Raw genomic sequence first — 25,945 nt, 5'->3', positions numbered from 1 at the left:
CTGAAAACACCTGAAAACTGCATAAAATAGCCTGCTAAGACACGCCATGGCAAAGAATGTTGCAATAATGGTCAAAACACCATAAAATGGGATGTTGAAAAATGACCGAAAAAGCAAGGCTATAGTATGGCAAAAATGTCAAAATGTCAAAAAATGACATGTTTCAAAAACAGCTGAAAACACCTGAAAACTGCATAAAATAGCCTACCAAAACACGCCATGGCAAAGAATGTTGCAATAATGGTCAAAAACACCATAAAATGGGATGTCGAAAAAATGACCCAAAAAGCAAGGCTATAGTATGGCAAATTGTCAAAATGTCAAAAAATGACATGTCTCAAAAATAGCTAAAAACACCTGAAAACTGCATAAAATAGCCTGCTAGGACGCGCCATGGCAAAGAATGTTGCAAAAATGGTCAAAAACACCATAAAATGGGATGTCGAAAAAATGACCCAAAAAGCAAGGCTATAGTATGGCAAAATGTCAAAATGACAAAAATGATATGTTTCAAAAACAGCTGAAAACACCTGAAAACTCCATAAAATAGCCTACCAAAACATGCCATGGCAAAGAATGTGAAAATAATGGCCAAAAACACCTTAAAATGGCATGTTGAAAAATGACACAAAAAGCAAGGCTATAGTATGGCAAAATTTCAAAATGTCAAAAAATGATATGTTTCAAAAACAGCTGAAAACACCTGAAAACTCCATAAAATAGCCTGCTAAGACATGCCGTTGCAACGAATTTTGAAAAAATGGCCAAAAACACCTTAAAATGGCATGTTGAAAAAGTGACCCAAAAAGCAAGGCTATAGTATGGCAAATTGTCAAAATGTCAAAAAATGACATGTCTCAAAAATAGCTAAAAACACCTGAAAACTGCATAAAATAGCCTGCTAAGACACGCCATGGCAAAGAATGTTGCAATAATGGTCAAAAACACCATAAAACAGCGTGTTGAAAAAATGACCGAAAAGGCAAGGCTATATATGGCAAAATGTCAAAATGTCAAAAAATGATATGTTTCAAAAACAGCTGAAAACACCTGAAAACTGCATAAAATAGCCTACCAAAACACGCCATGGCAAAGAATGTTGCAATAATGGTCAAAAACACCATAAAATGGGATGTCGAAAAATGACACAAAAAGCAAGGCTATAGTATGGCAAAATTTCAAAATGTCAAAAAATGATATGTTTCAAAAACAGCTGAAAACACCTGAAAACTCCATAAAATAGCACGCCAAGACATGCCGTTACGAATTTTGAAAAATGGCCAAAAACACCTTAAAATGGCATGTTGAAAAAGTGACCCAAAAAGCAAGGCTATAGTATGGCAAATTGTCAAAATGTCAAAAAATGACATGTCTCAAAAATAGCTAAAAACACCTGAAAACTGCATAAAATAGCCTGCTAAGACACGCCATGGCAAAGAATGTTGCAAAAATGGTCAAAACACCATAAAACAGCGTGTTGAAAAAATGACCGAAAAAGCAAGGCTATAGTATGGCAAAATGTCAAAATGTCAAAAAATGATATGTTTCAAAAACAGCTGAAAACACCTGAAAACTGCATAAAATAGCCTACCAAAACACGCCATGGCAAAGAATGTTGCAATAATGGTCAAAAACACCATGAAATGGGATGTCGAAAAAATGACACAAAAAGCAAGGCTATAGTATGGCAAAATTTCAAAATGGTAAAAAATGACATGTTTCAAAAACAGCTGAAAACACCTGAAAACTGCATAAAATAGCCTGCCAAGACATGCCGTTGCAATGAATTTTTAAAAAATGGCCAAAAACACCTTAAAGTGGCATATTAAAAAATGACCCAAAAAGCAAGGCTATAGTATGGCAAATTGTCAAAATGTCAAAAATGACATGTCTCAAAAACAGCTGAAAACACCTGAAAACTGCATAAAATAGCCTGTTAAGACACGCCATGGCAAAGAATTTTTGAAAAAAAGCCCAAAACACCATAAAACAGCGTGTCGAAGAAATGACCGAAAAGGCAAGGCTATAGTATGGCAAAAATGTCAAAATGTCAAAAAATGACATGTTTCAAAAACAGCTAAAAACACCCGAAAACTGCATAAAATAGCCTACCAAAACACGCCATGGCAAAGAATGTTGCAATAATGGCCAAAACCATCACTAAATGGCATGTTGTAAAAATGACACAAAAAGCAAGGCTATAGTATGGAAAAATTTCAAAATGTCAAAAAATGACATGTTTCAAAAACAGCTGAAAACACCTGAAAACTCCATAAAATAGCGCGACAAGACATGCCGTTGCAACGAATTTTGAAAAAATGGCCAAAAACACCTTAAAATGGCATGTTGAAAAAGTGACCCAAAAAGCAAGGCTATAGTATGGCAAAAATGTCAAAATGTCAAAAAATGACATGTCTCAAAAATAGCTAAAAACACCTGAAAACTGCATAAAATAGCCTGCTAAGACACGCCATGGCAAAGAATTTTTGAAAAATGGTCAAAACACCATAAAACAGCGTGTCGAAGAAATGAAAAAGCAAGGCTATAGTATGGCAAAATGTCAAAATGTCAAAAAATGACATGTTTCAAAAACAGCTGAAAACACCTGAAAACTGCATAAAATAGCCTACCAAAACACGCCATGGCAAAGAATGTTGCAATAATGGTCAAAAACACCATAAAATGGGATGTCGAAAAAATGACCCAAAAAGCAAGGCTATAGTATGGCAAATTGTCAAAATGTCAAAAAATGACATGTCTCAAAAATAGCTAAAAACACCTGAAAACTGCATAAAATAGCCTGCTAAGACACGCCATGGCAAAGAATTTTTGAAAAAAAGCCCAAAACACCATAAAACAGCATGTCGAAGCAATGACCGAAAAGGCAAGGCTATAGTATGGCAAAATTTCAAAATGTCAAAAAATGATATGTTTCAAAAACAGCTGAAAACACCTGAAAACTGCATAAAATAGCCTACCAAAACACGCCATGGCAAAGAATGTTGCAATAATGGTCAAAAACACCATGAAATGGGATATCGAAAAAATGACACAAAAAGCAAGGCTATAGTATGGCAAAATTTCAAAATGTCAAAAAATGATATGTTTCAAAAACACCTGAAAACTCCATAAAATAGCCTGCTAAGACATGCCGTTGCAACGAATTTTGAAAAAATGGCCAAAAACACCTTAAAATGGCATGTTGAAAAAGTGACCCAAAAAGCAAGGCTATAGTATGGCAAATTGTCAAAATGTCAAAAAATGACATGTCTCAAAAATAGCTAAAAACACCTGAAAACTGCATAAAATAGCCTGCTAGGACGCGCCATGGCAAAGAATGTTGCAAAAATGGTCAAAAACACCATAAAATGGGATGTCGAAAAAATGACCCAAAAAGCAAGGCTATAGTATGGCAAAATGTCAAAATGTCAAAAAATGACATGTTTCAAAAACAGCTGAAAACACCTGAAAACTCCATAAAATCGAGCACCAAGACATGCCGTTGCAACGAATTTTGAAAAAATGGTCAAAAACACCATAAAATGGGATGTCGAAAAAATGACTGAACAAGTCTTACTTTTGTTTGTAGTCCAAAATAGCACTTATTAGTCATATTCAAAATATAAAAAATACACAAAATCAAGAATGGTATAAAAGTCATTTATTGAAATGCAGAAGCAAAGTATAAGTAACTTGTACTCACACTTCAGTATTAAAAATAATTTAAATATATTAAAATTGTAACCCTTAATCTTTGATACCTCCTACAACACAAAAAGACAGGGTTCCACAATTAATCCTTTATTTAAAATAAAATCATTTAAAACAATCATGAGTTGAACATTTTACAACCAAATATAAAGTATTTGTAAACGTTTTTTTTGTCCAAGGTTGTTTTTACTGCGTTCACTTTGGGCTCAGCAGTACTGATGAAGTAGTCTTGTCTTTAATTCTACAGTGTAAATGTCTTCAGATGTTCTCATGACATCCAGTGTCATTTCCAGCGTGTGCAGCCTGTATTCAGCCTCCTTCACATGATTGCTCTAATCACAGAAAACTACTGCGCTGCTCCAACCTGTTACTTTATTCAGACACACGATGACACAGAACGTTTGTGAGAGGGAACATTTTTCATCGGGAACATGCATTTTCACCTCAGCGTTCTTCAACATGCATGAGAGAAATAATCGGTAACCACAGTGAGTGTTATATTCGTTGTTTTTGTGCTTGTAGGATTTCAGTGTATGCAGTTTCCTTCACAGGGAGATGTCTGAGGACACGTGGAGCTGTTGTCCTGGTTTCCACTTCGCGCTGTGTCTGCTGGCGTCTGTCCGTCGATACGGCTGGTTCCTTAAATCTGAGGAGGAGGATGAAGAACAAACACTCAGGATGAAGCAGGTATAGCTGAATAGTCCATTCATGTTGTTACTATAGTACAGAATCGGTCGTTTTTTCAATGTGATATGTAATGGTGTTTTTGGCTGTTTTTTGCAACATTGTTTGCCATGGCGTGTCTTAGCAGCCTATTTCATGCAGTTTTCAGGTGTTTTCAGCTATTTTTGAAACATGCCATTTTTGGACATTCTCACATTTTTGCCATACTATAGCCTTGCTTTTTGGGGTCATTTTTCGACATGCCATTTTGTGGTGGTTTTGGCCATTTTTGCAACATTCTTTGCCATGGCGTGTCTTAGCAGGCAATTTTATGCAGATTTCAGGTGTTTTCAGCTATTTTTGAAATATGTCATTTTTTGACATTTTGACATTTTTCCATACTATAGCCTTGCTTTTTGTGTCATTTTTACAACATGCCATTTCGTGCCGTTTTTGGCCATTTCTGCAACATTCTTTGCCATGGCGCGTCTTAGCAGGCTATTTTATACAGTTTTCAGGTGTTTTCAGCTACTTTTGAAACATGCCATTTTTGGACATTCTCACCTTTTTGCCATACTATAGCCTTGCTTTTTGGGTCATTTTTTCGACATGCTGTTTTATGGTGTTTTTGGCTTTTTTTCAACAATTCTTTGCCATGGCGTGTCGTGGCAGGCTATTTTATGCAGATTTCAGGTGTTTTCAGCTATTTTTGAAATATGTCATTTTTTGACATTTTGCCATACTATAGCCTTGCTTTTTGGGTCAATTTTTTGACATCCCATTTTGTGGTGGTTTTGGCCATTTCTGCAACATTCTTTGCCATGGCGCGTCTTAGCAGGCTATTTTATGCAGATTTCAACTATTTTTGAACTGTTTTTGAGACATGTTATTTTTTGACATTTTGACATTTTGCCATACTATAGCCTTGCTTTTGTGTCATTTTACAACATGCCATTTAGTGCCGTTTTGGCCATTTTTGCAACATTCTTTGCCATGGCGTGTCTTAGCAGGCTATTTTATGCAGTTTTGATGGGTTTTCAGCTATTTTTGAAACATATCATTTTTTGACATTTTGACTTTTTGCCATACTATAGCCTTGCTTTTTGGTTCAATTTTTGACATCCCATTTTGTGGTGTTTTGGCCATTTTGCAACATTCTTTGCCATGGCGTGTCTTAACAGGCTATTTTATGCAGTTTTCAGGTGTTTTGAACTGTTTTTGAGACATGTTATTTTTTGACATTTTGACATTTTGCCATACTATAGCCTTGCTTTTTGCGTCATTTTTACAACATGCCATTTAGTGCTGTTTTGGGCCATTTCTGCAACATTCTTTGCCATGGCGCGTCTTAGCAGGCTATTTTATGCAGTTTTGATGGGTTTTCAGCTATTTTTGAAACGTCATTTTTTGACATTTTGACTTTTTGCCATACTATAGCCTTGCTTTTTGGGTCAATTTTTTGACATCCCATTTTGTGGTGGTTTTGGCCATTTTTGCAACATTCTTTGCCATGGCGCGTCTTAGCAGGCTATTTTATGCAGTTTTGATGGGTTTTCAGCTATTTTTGAAACATATCATTTTTTGACATTTTGACATTTTGCCATACTATAGCCTTGCTTTTTGGTTCAATTTTTTGACATCCCATTTTGTGGTGTTTTTGGCCATTTTTGCAACATTCTTTGCCATGGCGTGTCTTAACAGGCTATTTTATGCAGTTTTCAGGTGTTTTGAACTGTTTTTGAGACATGTTATTTTTTGACATTTTGACATTTTGCCATACTATAGCCTTGCTTTTTGTGTCATTTTTACAACATGCCATTTAGTGCCGTTTTTGGCCATTTTTGCAACATTGTTTGCCATGGCGTGTCTTAGCAGGCTATTTTATGCAGTTTTGATGGGTTTTCAGCTATTTTTGAAACGTCATTTTTTGACATTTTGACATTTTGCCATACTATAGCCTTGCTTTTTGTGTCATTTTTACAACATGCCATTTAGTGCCGTTTTTGGCCATTTTTGCAACATTGTTTGCCATGGCGTGTCTTAGCAGGCTATTTTATGCAGATTTCAACTATTTTTGAACTGTTTTTGAGACATGTTATTTTTTGACATTTTGACATTTTGCCATACTATAGCCTTGCTTTTTGTGTCATTTTTACAACATGCCATTTAGTGCCGTTTTTGGCCATTTTTGCAACATTGTTTGCCATGGCGTGTCTTAGCAGGCTATTTTATGCAGTTTTGATGGGTTTTCAGGTATTTTTGAAACGTCATTTTTTGACATTTTGACATTTTGCCATACTATAGCCTTGCTTTTTGGGTCAATTTTTTGACATCCCATTTTGTGGTGGTTTTGGCCATTTTTGCAACATTCTTTGCCATGGCGTGTCTTAGCAGGCTATTTTATGCAGATTTCAGGTGTTTTCAGCTATTTTTGAAATATGTCATTTTTTGACATTTTGACATTTTGCCATACTATAGCCTTGCTTTTTGTGTCATTTTTACAACATGCCATTTAGTGCCGTTTTTGGCCATTTCTGCAACATTCTTTGCCATGGCGCGTCTTAGCAGGCTATTTTATGCAGTTTTGACGGGTTTTCAGCTATTTTTGAAACGTCATTTTTTGACATTTTGACTTTTTGCCATACTATAGCCTTGCTTTTTGGGTCAATTTTTTGACATCCCATTTTGTGGTGGTTTTGGCCATTTTTGCAACATTCTTTGCCATGGCGTGTCTTAGCAGGCTATTTTATGCAGTTTTGATGGGTTTTCAGCTATTTTTGAAACATATCATTTTTTGACATTTTGACATTTTGCCATACTATAGCCTTGCTTTTTGGGTCAATTTTTTGACATCCCATTTTGTGGTGTTTTTGGCCATTTTTGCAACATTCTTTGCCATGGCGTGTCTTAACAGGCTATTTTATGCAGTTTTCAGGTGTTTTGAACTGTTTTTGAGACATGTTATTTTTTGACATTTTGACATTTTGCCATACTATAGCCTTGCTTTTTGTGTCATTTTTACAACATGCCATTTAGTGCCGTTTTTGGCCATTTCTGCAACATTCTTTGCCATGGCGTGTCTTAGCAGGCTATTTTATGCAGTTTTGATGGGTTTTCAGCTATTTTTGAAACATATCATTTTTGGACATTTTGACATTTTGCCATACTATAGCCTTGCTTTTTGTTTCAATTGTTTGACATCCCATTTTGTGGTGTTTTTGGCCATTTTGCAACATTCTTTTGCCATGGCGTGTCTTAACAGGCTATTTTATGCAGTTTTCAGGTGTTTTGAACTGTTTTTGAGACATGTTATTTTTTGACATTTTGACATTTTGCCATACTATAGCCTTGCTTTTTGTGTCATTTTTACAACATGCCATTTAGTGCCGTTTTTGGCCATTTCTGCAACATTCTTTGCCATGGCGTGTCTTAGCAGGCTATTTTATGCAGTTTTGATGGGTTTTCAGCTATTTTTGAAACGTCATTTTTGACTTTTTGACTTTTTCCCATACTATAGCCTTGTTTTTTGGGTCAATTTTTGACATCCCATTTTGTGGTGGTTTTGGCCATTTTGCAACATTGTTTGCCATGGCGTGTCTTAGCAGGCTATTTTATGCAGATTTCAACTATTTTGAACTGTTTTTGAGACATGTTATTTTTGACATTTTGACATTTTGCCATACTATAGCCTTGCTTTTTGTGTCATTTTTACAACATGCCATTTAGTGCCGTTTTTGGCCATTTTTGCAACATTGTTTGCCATGGCGTGTCTTAGCAGGCTATTTTATGCAGTTTTGATGGGTTTTCAGGTATTTTTGAAACGTCATTTTTTGACATTTTGACATTTTGCCATACTATAGCCTTGCTTTTTGGGTCAATTTTTTGAAATCCCATTTTGTGATGTTTTTGGCCATTTTTGCAACATTCTTTGCCATGGCGTGTCTTAGCAGGCTATTTTATGCAGATTTCAGGTGTTTTCAGCTATTTTTGAAACATGCCATTTTTTGACATTTTGACTTTTTGCCATACTATAGCCTTGCTTTTTGTGTCATTTTACAACATGCCATTTAGTGCCGTTTTGGCCATTTCTGCAACATTCTTTGCCATGGCGGCGTCTTAGCAGGCTATTTTATGCAGTTTTGACGGGTTTTCAGCTATTTTTGAAATATCTCATTTTTGACATTTTGACTTTTGCCATACTATAGCCTTGCTTTTTGGGTCAATTTTTGACATCCCATTTTGTGGTGTTTTTGGCTATTTTTGCAACATTCTTTGCCATGGCGTGTCTTAGCAGGCTATTTTATGCAGTTTTGATGGGTTTTCAGCTATTTTTGAAACATATCATTTTTTGACATTTTGACATTTTGCCATACTATAGCCTTGCTTTTTGTGTCATTTTTACAACATGCCATTTAGTGCCGTTTTTGGCCATTTCTGCAACATTCTTTGCCATGGCGCGTCTTAGCAGGCTATTTTATGCAGTTTTGATGGGTTTTCAGCTATTTTTGAAACGTCATTTTTGACATTTTGACTTTTGCCATACTATAGCCTTGCTTTTTGTGTCATTTTACAACATGCCATTTAGTGCCGTTTTGGCCATTTCTGCAACATTCTTTTGCCATGGCTGTCTTAGCAGGCTATTTTATGCAGTTTTGACGGGTTTTCAGCTATTTTTGAAACGTCATTTTTGACATTTTGACTTTTTGCCATACTATAGCCTTGCTTTTTGGTTCAATTTTTGACATCCCATTTTGTGGTGTTTTGGCCATTTTGCAACATTCTTTGCCATGGCGTGTCTTAGCAGGCTATTTTATGCAGTTTTGATGGGTTTTCAGCTATTTTTGAAACATATCATTTTGTGACATTTTGACTTTTTGCCATACTATAGCCTTGCTTTTGGTTCAATTTTTGACATCCCATTTTGTGGTGTTTTTGGCCATTTTGCAACATTCTTTGCCATGGCGTGTCTTAACAGGCTATTTTATGCAGTTTTCAGGTGTTTTGAACTGTTTTTGAGACATGTTATTTTTGACATTTTGACATTTTGCCATACTATAGCCTTGCTTTTTGTGTCATTTTACAACATGCCATTTAGTGCCGTTTTGGCCATTTCTGCAACATTCTTTGCCATGGCGCGTCTTAGCAGGCTATTTTATGCAGTTTTGACGGGTTTTCAGCTATTTTTGAAACGTCATTTTTGACATTTTGACTTTTGCCATACTATAGCCTTGATTTTTGGGTCAATTTTTTGACATCCCATTTTGTGGTGGTTTTGGCCTTTTTTGCAACATTGTTTGCCATGGCGCGTCTTAGCAGGCTATTTTATGCAGTTTTGATGGATTTTCAGCTATTTTTGAAACATGTCATTTTTTGACATTTTGACATTTTGCCATACTATAGCCTTGCTTTTTGGTTCAATTTTTTGACATCCCATTTTGTGGTGTTTTTGGCCATTTTTGCAACATTCTTTGCCATGGCGTGTCTTAACAGGCTATTTTATGCAGTTTTCAGGTGTTTTGAACTGTTTTTGAGACATGTTATTTTTTGACATTTTGACATTTTGCCATACTATAGCCTTGCTTTTTGTGTCATTTTTACAACATGCCATTTAGTGCCGTTTTGGCCATTTCTGCAACATTCTTTGCCATGGCGCGTCTTAGCAGGCTATTTTATGCAGTTTTGACGGGTTTTCAGCTATTTTTGAAACGTCATTTTTGACATTTTGACTTTTGCCATACTATAGCCTTGCTTTTTGGGTCAATTTTTGACATCCCATTTTGTGGTGGTTTTGGCCATTTTGCAACATTCTTTGCCATGGCGTGTCTTAGCAGGCTATTTTATGCAGTTTTGATGGGTTTTCAGCTATTGTTGAAACATATCATTTTTGACATTTTGACATTTTGCCATACTATAGCCTTGCTTTTGGGTCAATTTTGACATCCCATTTTGTGGTGTTTTGGCCATTTTGCAACATTCTTTGCCATGGCGTGTCTTAGCAGGCTATTTTATGCAGTTTTCAGGTGTTTTGAACTGTTTTTGAGACATGTTATTTTTTGACATTTTGACATTTTGCCATACTATAGCCTTGCTTTTTGTGTCATTTTTACAACATGCCATTTAGTGCCGTTTTTGGCCATTTCTGCAACATTCTTTGCCATGGCGCGTCTTAGCAGGCTATTTTATGCAGTTTTGACGGGTTTTCAGCTATTTTTGAAACGTCATTTTTTGACATTTTGACTTTTGCCATACTATAGCCTTGCTTTTTGTGTCATTTTTACAACATGCCATTTAGTGCCGTTTTTGGCCATTTTTGCAACATTGTTTGCCATGGCGTGTCTTAGCAGGCTATTTTATGCAGTTTTGATGGGTTTTCAGCTATTTTTGAAACGTCATTTTTTGACATTTTGACTTTTTGCCATACTATAGCCTTGCTTTTTGGGTCAATTTTTTGACATCCCATTTTGTGGTGGTTTTGGCCATTTTTGCAACATTGTTTGCCATGGCGTGTCTTAGCAGGCTATTTTATGCAGATTTCAACTATTTTTGAATTGTTTTTGAGACATGTTATTTTTGACATTTTGACTTTTTACCATACTATAGCCTTGCTTTTTGTGTCATTTTTACAACATGCCATTTAGTGCCGTTTTTGGCCATTTCTGCAACATTCTTTGCCATGGCGCGTCTTAGCAGGCTATTTTATGCAGATTTCAGGTGTTTTCAGCTATTTTTGAAATATGTCATTTTTTGACATTTTGACATTTTGCCATACTATAGCCTTGCTTTTTGTGTCATTTTTACAACATGCCATTTAGTGCCGTTTTGGCCATTTCTGCAACATTCTTTGCCATGGCGGCGTCTTAGCAGGCTATTTTATGCAGTTTTGTGGGTTTTCAGCTATTTTTGAAACGTCATTTTTTGACATTTTGACTTTTTGCCATACTATAGCCTTGCTTTTTGGGTCAATTTTTTGACATCCCATTTTGTGGTGGTTTTGGCCATTTTTGCAACATTCTTTGCCATGGCGTGTCTTAGCAGGCTATTTTATGCAGTTTTGATGGGTTTTCAGCTATTTTTGAAACATATCATTTTTTGACATTTTGACATTTTGCCATACTATAGCCTTGCTTTTTGGTTCCATTTTTTGACATCCCATTTTGTGGTGTTTTTGGCCATTTTTGCAACATTCTTTGCCATGGCGTGTCTTAACAGGCTATTTTATGCAGTTTTCAGGTGTTTTGAACTGTTTTTGAGACATGTTATTTTTTGACATTTTGACATTTTGCCATACTATAGCCTTGCTTTTTGTGTCATTTTTACAACATGCCATTTTGTGCTGTTTTTGGCCATTTTTGCAACATTGTTTGCCATGGCGTGTCTTAGCAGGCTATTTTATGCAGTTTTCAGGTGTTTTCAGCTATTTTGAAACGTCATTTTTGACATTTTGACTTTTGCCATACTATAGCCTTGCTTTTTGTGTCATTTTTACAACATGCCATTTAGTGCCGTTTTTGGCCATTTCTGCAACATTCTTTGCCATGGCGCGTCTTAGCAGGCTATTTTATGCAGTTTTGACGGGTTTTCAGCTATTTTTGAAACGTCATTTTTTGACATTTTGACTTTTTGCCATACTATAGCCTTGCTTTTTGGGTCAATTTTTTGACATCCCATTTTGTGGTGGTTTTGGCCATTTTTGCAACATTCTTTGCCATGGCGTGTCTTAGCAGGCTATTTTATGCAGTTTTGATGGGTTTTCAGCTATTTTTGAAACATATCATTTTTTGACATTTTGACATTTTGCCATACTATAGCCTTGCTTTTTGGGTCAATTTTTTGACATCCCATTTTGTGGTGTTTTTGGCCATTTTTGCAACATTCTTTGCCATGGCGTGTCTTAACAGGCTATTTTATGCAGTTTTCAGGTGTTTTGAACTGTTTTTGAGACATGTTATTTTTTGACATTTTGACATTTTGCCATACTATAGCCTTGCTTTTTGTGTCATTTTTACAACATGCCATTTAGTGCCGTTTTTGGCCATTTCTGCAACATTCTTTGCCATGGCGGCGTCTTAGCAGGCTATTTTATGCAGTTTTGACGGGTTTTCAGCTATTTTTGAAACGTCATTTTTGACATTTTGACTTTTGCCATACTATAGCCTTGCTTTTTGTGTCATTTTTACAACATGCCATTTAGTGCCGTTTTTGGCCATTTTTGCAACATTGTTTGCCATGGCGTGTCTTAGCAGGCTATTTTATGCAGTTTTGATGGGTTTTCAGCTATTTTTGAAACGTCATTTTTTGACATTTTGACTTTTGCCATACTATAGCCTTGCTTTTTGGGTCAATTTTTGACATCCCATTTTGTGGTGGTTTTGGCCATTTTTGCAACATTGTTTGCCATGGCGTGTCTTAGCAGGCTATTTTATGCAGATTTCAACTATTTTTGAACTGTTTTTGAGACATGTTATTTTTTGACATTTTGACTTTTTACCATACTATAGCCTTGCTTTTTGTGTCATTTTTACAACATGCCATTTAGTGCCGTTTTGGCCATTTCTGCAACATTCTTTGCCATGGCGCGTCTTTAGCAGGCTATTTTATGCAGATTTCAGGTGTTTTCAGCTATTTTTGAAATATGTCATTTTTGACATTTTGACATTTTGCCATACTATAGCCTTGCTTTTTGTGTCATTTTACAACATGCCATTTAGTGCCGTTTTGTCCATTTCTGCAACATTCTTTGCCATGGCGTGTCTTAGCAGGCTATTTTATGCAGTTTTGACGGGTTTTCAGCTATTTTTGAAACGTCATTTTTTGACATTTTGACATTTTGCCCTACTATAGCCTTACTTTTTGGGTCAATTTTTTGAAATCCCATTTTGTGATGTTTTTGGCCATTTTGCAACATTCTTTGCCATGGCGTGTCTTAGCAGGCTATTTTATGCAGTTTTGATGGGTTTTCACCTATTTTTGAAACATATCATTTTTTGACATTTTGACTTTTTGCCATACTATAGCCTTGCTTTTTGGTTCAATTTTTTGACATCCCATTTTGTGGTGTTTTTGGCCATTTTTGCAACATTCTTTGCCATGGCGTGTCTTAACAGGCTATTTTATGCAGTTTTCAGGTGTTTTGAACTGTTTTTGAGACATGTTATTTTTGACATTTTGACATTTTGCCATACTATAGCCTTGCTTTTTGTGTCATTTTTACAACATGCCATTTAGTGCCGTTTTTGGCCATTTCTGCAACATTCTTTGCCATGGCGTGTCTTAGCAGGCTATTTTATGCAGTTTTGACGGGTTTTCAGCTATTTTTGAAACGTCATTTTTTGACATTTTGACTTTTTGCCATACTATAGCCTTGCTTTTTGTGTCATTTTACAACATGCCATTTAGTGCCGTTTTGGCCATTTCTGCAACATTCTTTGCCATGGCGTCTTAGCAGGCTATTTTATGCAGTTTTGACGGGTTTTCAGCTATTTTTGAAACGTCATTTTTTGACATTTTGACATTTTGCCATACTATAGCCTTGCTTTTTGGGTCAATTTTTTGACATCCCATTTTGTGATGTTTTTGGCCATTTTGCAACATTCTTTTGCCATGGCGTGTCTTAGCAGGCTATTTTATGCAGTTTTGATGGGTTTTCAGCTATTTTGAAACATATCATTTTTTGACATTTTGACATTTTGCCATACTATAGCCTTGCTTTTTGGTTCAATTTTTGACATCCCATTTTGTGGTGTTTTGGCCATTTTGCAACATTCTTTTGCCATGGCGCGTCTTAACAGGCTATTTTATGCAGTTTTCAGGTGTTTTGAACTGTTTTTGAGACATGTTATTTTTTGACATTTTGACATTTTGCCATACTATAGCCTTGCTTTTTGTGTCATTTTTACAACATGCCATTTAGTGCTGTTTTTGGCCATTTTTGCAACATTGTTTGCCATGGCGTGTCTTAGCAGGCTATTTTATGCAGTTTTGATGGGTTTTTAGCTATTTTTGAAACGTCATTTTTGACATTTTGACTTTTGCCATACTATAGCCTTGCTTTTTGGGTCAATTTTTGACATCCCATTTTGTGGTGGTTTTGGCCATTTTTGCAACATTCTTTGCCATGGCGTGTCTTAGCAGGCTATTTTATGCAGTTTTGATGGGTTTTCAGCTATTTTTGAAACATATCATTTTTTGACATTTTGACTTTTTGCCATACTATAGCCTTGCTTTTTGGTTCAATTTTTTGACATCCCATTTTGTGGTGTTTTGGCCATTTTGCAACATTCTTTGCCATGGCGTGTCTTAACAGGCTATTTTATGCAGTTTTCAGGTGTTTTGAACTGTTTTTGAGACATGTTATTTTTGACATTTTGACATTTTGCCATACTATAGCCTTTGCTTTTTGTGTCATTTTACAACATGCCATTTAGTGCCGTTTTTGGCCATTTCTGCAACATTCTTTGCCATGGCGCGTCTTAGCAGGCTATTTAATGCAGATTTCAACTATTTTTGAACTGTTTTTGAGACATGTTATTTTTGGACATTTTGACATTTTGCCATACTATAGCCTTGCTTTTTGTGTCATTTTTACAACATGCCATTTAGTGCCGTTTTGGCCATTTCTGCAACATTCTTTGCCATGGCGTCTTAGCAGGCTATTTTATGCAGTTTTGACGGTTTTCAGCTATTTTTGAAACGTCATTTTTGACATTTTGACTTTTTGCCATACTATAGCCTTGCTTTTTGGGTCAATTTTTGACATCCCATTTTGTGGTGGTTTTGGCCATTTTGCAACATTCTTTGCCATGGCGTGTCTTAGCAGGCTATTTTATGCAGTTTTGATGGGTTTTCAGCTATTTTTGAAACATATCATTTTTTGACATTTTGACTTTTTGCCATACTATAGCCTTGCTTTTTGGTTCAATTTTTTGACATCCCATTTTGTGGTGTTTTTGGCCATTTTTGCAACATTCTTTGCCATGGCGTGTCTTAACAGGCTATTTTATGCAGTTTTCAGGTGTTTTGAACTGTTTTTGAGACATGTTATTTTTGACATATTGACATTTTGCCATACTATAGCCTTGCTTTTTGTGTCATTTTTACAACGTGCCATTTAGTGCCGTTTTGGGCCATTTCTGCAACATTCTTTGCCATGGCGTGTCTTAGCAGGCTATTTTATGCAGTTTTGACGGGTTTTCAGCTATTTTTGAAACGTCATTTTTTGACATTTTGACTTTTTGCCATACTATAGCCTTGCTTTTTGTGTCATTTTTACAACATGCCATTTAGTGCCGTTTTTGGCCATTTCTGCAACATTCTTTGCCATGGCGCGTCTTAGCAGGCTATTTTATGCAGATTTCAACTATTTTTGAACTGTTTTTTAGACATGTTATTTTTGACATTTTGACATTTTGCCATACTATAGCCTTGCTTTTTGTGTCATTTTACAACATGCCATTTAGTGCCGTTTTGGCCATTTCTGCAACATTCTTTGCCATGGCTGCGTCTTAGCAGGCTATTTTATGCAGTTTTGTGGGTTTTCAGCTATTTTTGAAACGTCATTTTTTGACATTTTGACTTTTTGCCATACTATAGCCTTGCTTTTTGGTTCAATTTTTTGACATCCCATTTTGTGGTGTTTTTGGCAATTTTTGCAACATTCTTTGCCATGGCGTGTCTTAGCAGGCAATTTTATGCAGTTTTGATGGGTTTTCAGCTATTTTTGAAACATGTCATTTTTGGACATTTTGACATTTTGCCATACTATAGCCTTGCTTTTTGGTTCAATTTTTTGACATCCCATTTTGTGGTGTTTTTGGCCATTTTTGCAACATTCTTTGCCATGGCGTGTCTTAACAGGCTATTTTATGCAGTTTTCAGGTGTTTTGAACTGTTTTTGAGACATGTTATTTTTTGACATTTTGACATTTTGCCATACTATAGCCTTGCTTTTTGTGTCATTTTTACAACATGCCATTTAGTGCCGTTTGGCCATTTCTGCAACATTCTTTGCCATGGCGCGTCTTAGCAGGCTATTTTATGCAGTTTTGACGGTTTTCAGCTATTTTTGAAACGTCATTTTTTGACATTTTGACTTTTGCCATACTATAGCCTTGCTTTTTGGGTCAATTTTTGACATCCCATTTTGTGGTGGTTTTGGCCATTTTGCAACATTCTTTGCCATGGCGTGTCTTAGCAGGCTATTTTATGCAGTTTTGATGGGTTTTCAGCTATTTTTGAAACATATCATTTTTGACATTTTGACTTTTTGCCATACTATAGCCTTGCTTTTTGGTTCAATTTTTGACATCCCATTTTGTGGTGTTTTTGGCCATTTTGCAACATTCTTTGCCATGGCGTGTCTTAACAGGCTATTTTATGCAGTTTTCAGGTGTTTTTGAACTGTTTTTGAGACATGTTATTTTTGACATTTTGACATTTTGCCATACTATAGCCTTGCTTTTGTGTCATTTTACAACATGCCATTTAGTGCCGTTTTGGCCATTTCTGCAACATTCTTTGCCATGGCGCGTCTTTAGCAGGCTATTTTATGCAGTTTTGACGGGTTTTCAGCTATTTTTGAAACGTCATTTTTTGACATTTTGACTTTTTGCCATACTATAGCCTTGCTTTTTGTGTCATTTTTACAACATGCCATTTAGTGCCGTTTTGGCCATTTTGCAACATTGTTTGCCATGGCGTGTCTTAGCAGGCTATTTTATGCAGTTTTGATGGGTTTTCAGCTATTTTTGAAACGTCATTTTTTGACATTTTGACTTTTTGCCATACTATAGCCTTGCTTTTTGGGTCAATTTTTTGACATCCCATTTTGTGGTGGTTTTGGCCATTTTGCAACATTCTTTGCCATGGCGTGTCTTAGCAGGCTATTTTATGCAGTTTTGATGGGTTTTCAGCTATTTTGAAACATATCATTTTTGACATTTTGACTTTTTGCCATACTATAGCCTTGCTTTTTGGTTCAATTTTTTGACATCCCATTTTGTGGTGTTTTTGGCCATTTTTGCAACATTCTTTGCCATGGCGTGTCTTAACAGGCTATTTTATGCAGTTTTCAGGTGTTTTGAACTGTTTTTGAGACATGTTATTTTTTGACATTTTGACATTTTGCCATACTATAGCCTTGCTTTTTGTGTCATTTTTACAACATGCCATTTAGTGCCGTTTTTGGCCATTTCTGCAACATTCTTTGCCATGGCGCGTCTTAGCAGGCTATTTTATGCAGTTTTGATTGGTTTTCAGCCATTTTTGAAACATGTCATTTTTTGACATTTTGACATTTTGCCATACTATAGCCTTGCTTTTTGTGTCATTTTTACAACATGCCATTTAGTGCCGTTTTTGGCCATTTCTGCAACATTCTTTGCCATGGCGCGTCTTAGCAGGCTATTTTATGCAGTTTTGACGGGTTTTCAGCTATTTTTGAAACGTCATTTTTTGACATTTTGACTTTTTGCCATACTATAGCCTTGCTTTTTGGGTCAATTTTGACATCCCATTTTGTGGTGGTTTTGGCCATTTTTGCAACATTCTTTGCCATGGCGTGTCTTAGCAGGCTATTTTATGCAGTTTTGATGGGTTTTCAGCTATTTTTGAAACATATCATTTTTTGACATTTTGACATTTTGCCATACTATAGCCTTGCTTTTTGGTTCAATTTTTTGACATCCCATTTTGTGGTGTTTTTGGCCATTTTTGCAACATTGTTTGCCATGGCGTGTCTTAACAGGCTATTTTATGCAGTTTTCAGGTGTTTTGAACTGTTTTTGAGACATGTTATTTTTTGACATTTTGACATTTTGCCATACTATAGCCTTGCTTTTTGTGTCATTTTACAACATGCCATTTAGTGCCGTTTTGGCCATTTCTGCAACATTCTTTGCCATGGCGTCTTAGCAGGCTATTTTATGCAGTTTTGATGGGTTTTCAGCTATTTTTGAAACGTCATTTTTGACATTTTGACTTTTTGCCATACTATAGCCTTTGCTTTTTGTGTCATTTTACAACATGCCATTTAGTGCCGTTTTGGCCATATCTGCAACATTCTTTGCCATGACGCGTCTTAGCAAGCTATTTTATGCAGTTTTGATGGTTTTCAGCTATTTTTGAAACGTCATTTTTGACATTTTGACTTTTTGCCATACTATAGCCTTGCTTTTTGGGTCAATTTTTGACATCCCATTTTGTGGTGGTTTTGGCCATTTTGCAACATTCTTTGCCATGGCGTGTCTTAGCAGGCTATTTTATGCAGTTTTGATGGGTTTTCCGCTATTTTGTGACATATCATTTTTTGACATTTTGACATTTTGCCATACTATAGCCTTGCTTTTTGGGTCAATTTTTTGACATCCCATTTTGTGGTGTTTTTGGCCATTTTTGCAACATTCTTTGCCATGGCGTGTCTTAACAGGCTATTTTATGCAGTTTTCAGGTGTTTTGAACTGTTTTTGAGACATGTTATTTTTTGACATTTTGACATTTTGCCATACTATAGCCTTGCTTTTTGTGTCATTTTTACAACATGCCATTTAGTGCCAAGTTTTTGGCCATTTCTGCAACATTCTTTGCCATGGCGCGTCTTAGCAGGCTATTTTATGCAGTTTTGACGGGTTTTCAGCTATTTTGAAACGTCATTTTTGACATTTTGACTTTTTGCCATACTATAGCCTTGCTTTTTGTGTCATTTTACAACATGCCATTTAGTGCCGTTTTTGGCCATTTTGCAACATTGTTTGCCATGGCGTGTCTTAGCAGGCTATTTTATGCAGTTTTGATGGGTTTTCAGCTATTTTTGAAACGTCATTTTTGACATTTTGACTTTTTGCCATACTATAGCCTTGCTTTTTGGGTCAATTTTTGACATCCCATTTTGTGGTGGTTTTGGCCATTTTGCAACATTGTTTGCCATGGCGTGTCTTAGCAGGCTATTTAATGCAGATTTCAACTATTTTTGAACTGTTTTTGAGACATGTTATTTTTTGACATTTTGACATTTTGCCATACTATAGCCTTGCTTTTTGTGTCATTTTTACAACATGCCATTTAGTGCCGTTTTTGGCCATTTCTGCAACATTCTTTGCCATGTATGCGTCTTAGCAGGCTATTTTATGCAGATTTCAGGTGTTTTCAGCTATTTTTGAAATATGTCATTTTTGACATTTTGACATTTTGCCATACTATAGCCTTGCTTTTTGTGTCATTTTTACAACATGCCATTTAGTGCCGTTTTGGCCATTTCTGCAACATTCTTTGCCATGGCGGCGTCTTAGCAGGCTATTTTATGCAGTTTTGACGGGTTTTCAGCTATTTTTGAAACGTCATTTTTTGACATTTTGACTTTTTGCCATACTATAGCCTTGCTTTTTGGGTCAATTTTTTGACATCCCATTTTGTGGTGGTTTTGGCCATTTTTGCAACATTCTTTGCCATGGCGTGTCTTAGCAGGCTATTTTATGCAGTTTTGATGGGTTTTCAGCTATTTTTGAAACATATCATTTTTGACATTTTGACTTTTTGCCATACTATAGCCTTGCTTTTTGGTTCAATTTTTTGACATCCCATTTTGTGGTGTTTTTGGCCATTTTTGCAACATTCTTTGCCATGGCGTGTCTTAACAGGCTATTTTATGCAGTTTTCAGGTGTTTTGAACTGTTTTTGAGACATGTTATTTTTTGACATTTTGACATTTTGCCATACTATAGCCTTGCTTTTTGTGTCATTTTTACAACATGCCATTTAGTGCCGTTTTGGCCATTTCTGCAACATTCTTTGCCATGGGCGTGTCTTAGCAGGCTATTTTATGCAGTTTTGACGGTTTTCAGCTATTTTTGAAACGTCATTTTTGACATTTTGACTTTTTGCAATACTATAGCCTTGCTTTTTGTGTCATTTTTACAACATGCCATTTAGTGCCGTTTTTGGCCATTTCTGCAACATTCTTTGCCATGGCGTGTCTTAGCAGGCTATTTTATGCAGATTTCAACTATTTTTGAACTGTTTTTGAGACATGTTATTTTTTGACATTTTGACATTTTGCCATACTATAGCCTTGCTTTTTGTGTCATTTTTACAACATGCCATTTAGTGCCGTTTTTGGCCATTTCTGCAACATTCTTTGCCATGGCGCTGCCTTTTAGCAGGCTATTTTATGCAGTTTTGACGGGTTTTCAGCTATTTTTGAAACGTCATTTTTTGACATTTTGACTTTTTGCCATACTATAGCCTTGCTTTTTGGGTCAATTTTTTGACATCCCATTTTGTGGTGGTTTTGGCCATTTTTGCAACATTCTTTGCCATGGCGTGTCTTAGCAGGCTATTTTATGCAGTTTTGATGGGTTTTCAGCTATTTTTGAAACATATCATTTTTGACATTTTGACATTTTGCCATACTATAGCCTTGCTTTTTGGTTCAATTTTTTGACATCCATTTTGTGGTGTTTTTGGGCATTTTTGCAACATTTCTTTGCCATGGCGTGTCTTAACAGGCTATTTTATGCAGTTTTCAGGTGTTTTGAACTGTTTTTGAGACATGTTATTTTTTGACATTTTGACATTTTCCATACTATAGCCTTGCTTTTTGTGTCATTTTTACAACATGCCATTTAGTGCTGTTTTTGGCCATTTTTGCAACATTGTTTGCCATGGCGTGTCTTAGCAGGCTATTTTATGCAGTTTTGATGGGTTTTCAGCTATTTTTGAAACGTCATTTTTTGACATTTTGACTTTTTGCCATACTATAGCCTTGCTTTTGTGTCATTTTTACAACGTGCCATTTAGTGCCGTTTTTGGCCATTTTTGCAACATTGTTTGCCATGGCGCGTCTTAGCAGGCTATTTTATGCAGATTTCAGGTGTTTTCAGCTATTTTTGAAATATCTCATTTTTTGACATATTGACATTTTGCCATACTATAGCCTTGCTTTTTGTGTCATTTTTACAACATGCCATTTAGTGCCGTTTTTGGCCATTTCTGCAACATTCTTTGCCATGGCGCGTCTTAGCAGGCTATTTTATGCAGTTTTGACGGGTTTTCAGCTATTTTTGAAACGTCATTTTTTGACATTTTGACTTTTTGCCATACTATAGCCTTGCTTTTTGGGTCAATTTTTTGACATCCCATTTTGTGGTGGTTTTGGCCATTTTTGCAACATTCTTTGCCATGGCGTGTCTTAACAGGCTATTTTATGCAGTTTTCAGGTGTTTTGAACTGTTTTTGAGACATGTTATTTTTTGACATTTTGACATTTTGCCATACTATAGCCTTGCTTTTTGTGTCATTTTTACAACATGCCATTTAGTGCCGTTTTTGGCCATTTCTGCAACATTCTTTGCCATGGCGTGTCTTAGCAGGCTATTTTATGCAGTTTTGACGGGTTTTCAGCTATTTTTGAAACGTCATTTTTTGACATTTTGACTTTTTGCCATACTATAGCCTTGCTTTTGTGTCATTTTTACAACATGCCATTTAGTGCCGTTTTTGGCCATTTCTGCAACATTCTTTGCCATGGCGCGTCTTAGCAGGCTATTTTATGCAGATTTCAACTATTTTTGAACTGTTTTTTAGACATGTTATTTTTTGACATTTTGACATTTTGCCATACTATAGCCTTGCTTTTTGTGTCATTTTTACAACATGCCATTTAGTGCCGTTTTTGGCCATTTCTGCAACATTCTTTGCCATGGCGGCGTCTTAGCAGGCTATTATTTTATGCAGTTTTGACGGGTTTTCAGCTATTTTGAAACGTCATTTTTTGACATTTTGACTTTTTGCCATACTATAGCCTTGCTTTTTGGGTCAATTTTTTGACATCCCATTTTGTGGTGGTTTTGGCCATTTTTGCAACATTCTTTGCCATGGCGTGTCTTAGCAGGCTATTTTATGCAGTTTTGATGGGTTTTCAGCTATTTTTGAAACATATCATTTTTTGACATTTTGACATTTTGCCATACTATAGCCTTGCTTTTTGGTTCAATTTTTTGACATCCCATTTTGTGGTGTTTTTGGCCATTTTTGCAACATTCTTTGCCATGGCGTGTCTTAACAGGCTATTTTATGCAGTTTTCAGGTGTTTTGAACTGTTTTTGAGACATGTTATTTTTTGACATTTTGACATTTTGCCATACTATAGCCTTGCTTTTTGTGTCATTTTTACAACATGCCATTTAGTGCCGTTTTTGGCCATTTTTTCAACATTGTTTGCCATGGCGTGTCTTAGCAGGCTATTTTATGCAGTTTTGATGGGTTTTCAGCTATTTTTGAAACGTCATTTTTTGACATTTTGACTTTTTGCCATACTATAGCCTTGCTTTTTGTGTCATTTTTACAACATGCCATTTAGTGCCGTTTTTGGCCATTTCTGCAACATTCTTTGCCATGGCGGCGTCTTAGCAGGCTATTTTATGCAGTTTTGACGGGTTTTCAGCTATTTTTGAAACATCATTTTTGACATTTTGACTTTTTGCCATACTATAGCCTTTGCTTTTGGGTCAATTTTGACATCCCATTTTGTGGTGGTTTTGGCCATTTTTGCAACATTCTTTTGCCATGTCGTGTCTTTGCAGGCTATTTTATGCAGTTTTGATGGGTTTTCAGCTATTTTTGAAACATATCATTTTTTGACATTTTGACTTTTTGCCATACTATAGCCTTGCTTTTTGGTTCAATTTTTTGACATCCCATTTTGTGGTGTTTTTGGCCATTTTTGCAACATTCTTTGCCATGGCGTGTCTTAACAGGCTATTTTATGCAGTTTTCAGGTGTTTTGAACTGTTTTTGAGACATGTTATTTTTTGACATTTTGACATTTTGCCATACTATAGCCTTGCTTTTTGTGTCATTTTTACAACATGCCATTTAGTGCCGTTTTTGGCCATTTCTGCAACATTCTTTGCCATGGCGCGTCTTAGCAGGCTATTTTATGCAGTTTTGACGGGTTTTCAGCTATTTTTGAAACGTCATTTTTTGACATTTTGACTTTTTGCCATACTATAGCCTTGCTTTTTGTGTCATTTTACAACATGCCATTTAGTGCCGTTTTGGCCATTTTGCAACATTGTTTGCCATGGCGTGTCTTAGCAGGCTATTTTATGCAGTTTTGATGGGTTTTCAGCTATTTTGAAACGTCATTTTTGACATTTTGACTTTTTGCCATACTATAGCCTTTGCTTTTTGGGTCAATTTTTGACATCCCATTTTGTGGTGGTTTTGGCCATTTTTGCAACATTGTTTGCCATGGCGTGTCTTAGCAGGCTATTTTATGCAGATTTCAACTATTTTTGAACTGTTTTTGAGACATGTTATTTTTTGACATTTTGACTTTTTACCATACTATAGCCTTGCTTTTTGTGTCATTTTTACAACATGCCATTTAGTGCCGTTTTTGGCCATTTTTGCAACATTCTTTGCCATGGCGCGTCTTAGCAGCCTATTTCATGCAGTTTTCAGGTGTTTTCAGCTATTTTTGAAATATGTCATTTTTTGACATTTTGCCATACTATAGCCTTGCTTTTTGTGTCATTTTACAACATGCCATTTAGTGCCGTTTTTGGCCATTTCTGCAACATTCTTTGCCATGGCAGCGTCTTAGCAGGCTATTTTATGCAGTTTTGACGGGTTTTCAGCTATTTTGAAACGTCATTTTTTGACATTTTGACTTTTTGCCATACTATAGCCTTGCTTTTTGGGTCAATTTTTGACATCCCATTTTGTGGTGGTTTTGGCCATTTTGCAACATTCTTTGCCATGGCGTGTCTTAGCAGGCTATTTTATGCAGTTTTGATGGGTTTTCAGCTATTTTGAAACATATCATTTTTGACATTTTGACTTTTTGCCATACTATAGCCTTGCTTTTTGGTTCAATTTTTTGACATCCCATTTTGTGGTGTTTTTGGCCATTTTTGCAACATTCTTTGCCATGGCGTGTCTTAACAGGCTATTTTATGCAGTTTTCAGGTGTTTTGAACTGTTTTTGAGACATGTCATTTTTTGCCATTTTGCCATTTTTCCATACTATAGCCTTGCTTTTTGCGTCATTTTTACAACATGCCATTTAGTGCTGTTTTGGGCCATTTCTGCAACATTCTTTGCCATGGCGCGTCTTAGCAGGCTATTTTATGCAGTTTTGATGGGTTTTCAGCTATTTTTGAAACGTCATTTTTGACATTTTGACTTTTGCCATACTATAGCCTTGCTTTTTGGGTCAATTTTTGACATCCCATTTTGTGGTGGTTTTGGCCATTTTGCAACATTCTTTTGCCATGGCGTGTCTTAGCAGGCTATTTTATGCAGTTTTGATGGGTTTTAAGCTATTTTTGAAACATATCATTTTTTGACATTTTGACATTTTGCCATACTATAGCCTTGCTTTTTGGGTCAATTTTTTGACATCCCATTTTGTGGTGTTTTTGGCCATTTTTGCAACATTCTTTGCCATGGCGTGTCTTAACAGGCTATTTTATGCAGTTTTCAGGTGTTTTTAACTGTTTTTGAGACATGTTATTTTTTGACATTTTGACTTTTTGCCATACTATAGCCTTGCTTTTTGTGTCATTTTTACAACATGCCATTTAGTGCCGTTTTTGGCCATTTCTGCAACATTCTTTGCCATGGCGCGTCTTAGCAGGCTATTTTATGCAGTTTTGACGGGTTTTCAGCTATTTTTGAAACGTCATTTTTTGACATTTTGACTTTTTGCCATACTATAGCCTTGCTTTTTGTGTCATTTTTTCAACATGCCTTTTAGTGCCGTTTTTGGCCATTTTGCAACATTGTTTGCCATGGCGTGTCTTAGCAGGCTATTTTATGCAGTTTTGATGGGTTTTCAGCTATTTTGAAACGTCATTTTTTGACATTTTGACTTTTTGCCATACTATAGCCTTGCTTTTTGGGTCAATTTTTTGACATCCCATTTTGTGGTGGTTTTGGCCATTTTTGCAACATTGTTTGCCATGGCGTGTCTTAGCAGGCTATTTTATGCAGATTTCAACTATTTTTGAACTGTTTTTGAGACATGTTATTTTTTGACATTTTGACATTTTGCCATACTATAGCCTTGCTTTTTGTGTCATTTTTACAACATGCCATTTAGTGCCGTTTTGGCCATTTCTGCAACATTCTTTTGCCATGGCGCGTCTTAGCAGGTTATTTTATGCAGATTTCAGGTGTTTTCAGCTATTTTTGAAATATGTCATTTTTTGACATTTTGACATTTTGCCATACTATAGCCTTGCTTTTTGTGTCATTTTTACAACATGCCATTTAGTGCCGTTTTTGGCCATTTCTGCAACATTCTTTGCCATGGCGCGTCTTAGCAGGCTATTTTATGCAGTTTTGACGGGTTTTCAGCTATTTTTGAAACGTCATTTTTTGACATTTTGACTTTTGCCATACTATAGCCTTTGCTTTTTGGTCAATTTTTTGACATCCCATTTTGTGGTGGTTTTGGCCATTTTTGCAACATTCTTTGCCATGGCGTGTCTTAGCAGGCTATTTTATGCAGTTTTGATGGGTTTTCAGCTATTTTTGAAACATATCATTTTTTGACATTTTGACTTTTTGCCAT

General features: G+C 36.0%; 1 protein-coding gene across 5 annotated transcripts in view; it reads right to left on the bottom strand.

Annotated features, from left to right (window-relative positions):
- Nucleotides 1-3,646: 3,646 nt before the first annotated feature.
- fmnl1b (formin-like 1b) overlaps nt 3,647-25,945 on the bottom strand; it is a 72,141-nt gene continuing 49,842 nt past the window's right edge. For all 5 annotated transcript variants that reach the window (XR_015775021.1, XR_015775022.1, XM_088070223.1 and 2 more), the window contains one exon: nt 3,647-4,357. Coding sequence is in view for 3 of the 5 variants with exons in the window: in XM_088070222.1 (XP_087926348.1) it covers nt 4,257-4,357 (101 nt within the window). In the remaining 2 variants the exon portion in view is untranslated. The remainder of the gene's footprint in view (nt 4,358-25,945) is intronic.

The sequence above is a fragment of the Plectropomus leopardus genome, chromosome 19 (genome assembly GCF_026936395.1).
Source record: "Plectropomus leopardus strain MGB_pleo_1.0 chromosome 19, ASM2693639v1, whole genome shotgun sequence".
Classification (NCBI taxonomy): Eukaryota; Metazoa; Chordata; class Actinopteri; order Perciformes; family Serranidae; genus Plectropomus; species Plectropomus leopardus.
The sequence above is the reverse complement of the archived record's forward strand: the minus strand, read 5'-3'. Positions and strand labels throughout refer to the sequence as shown.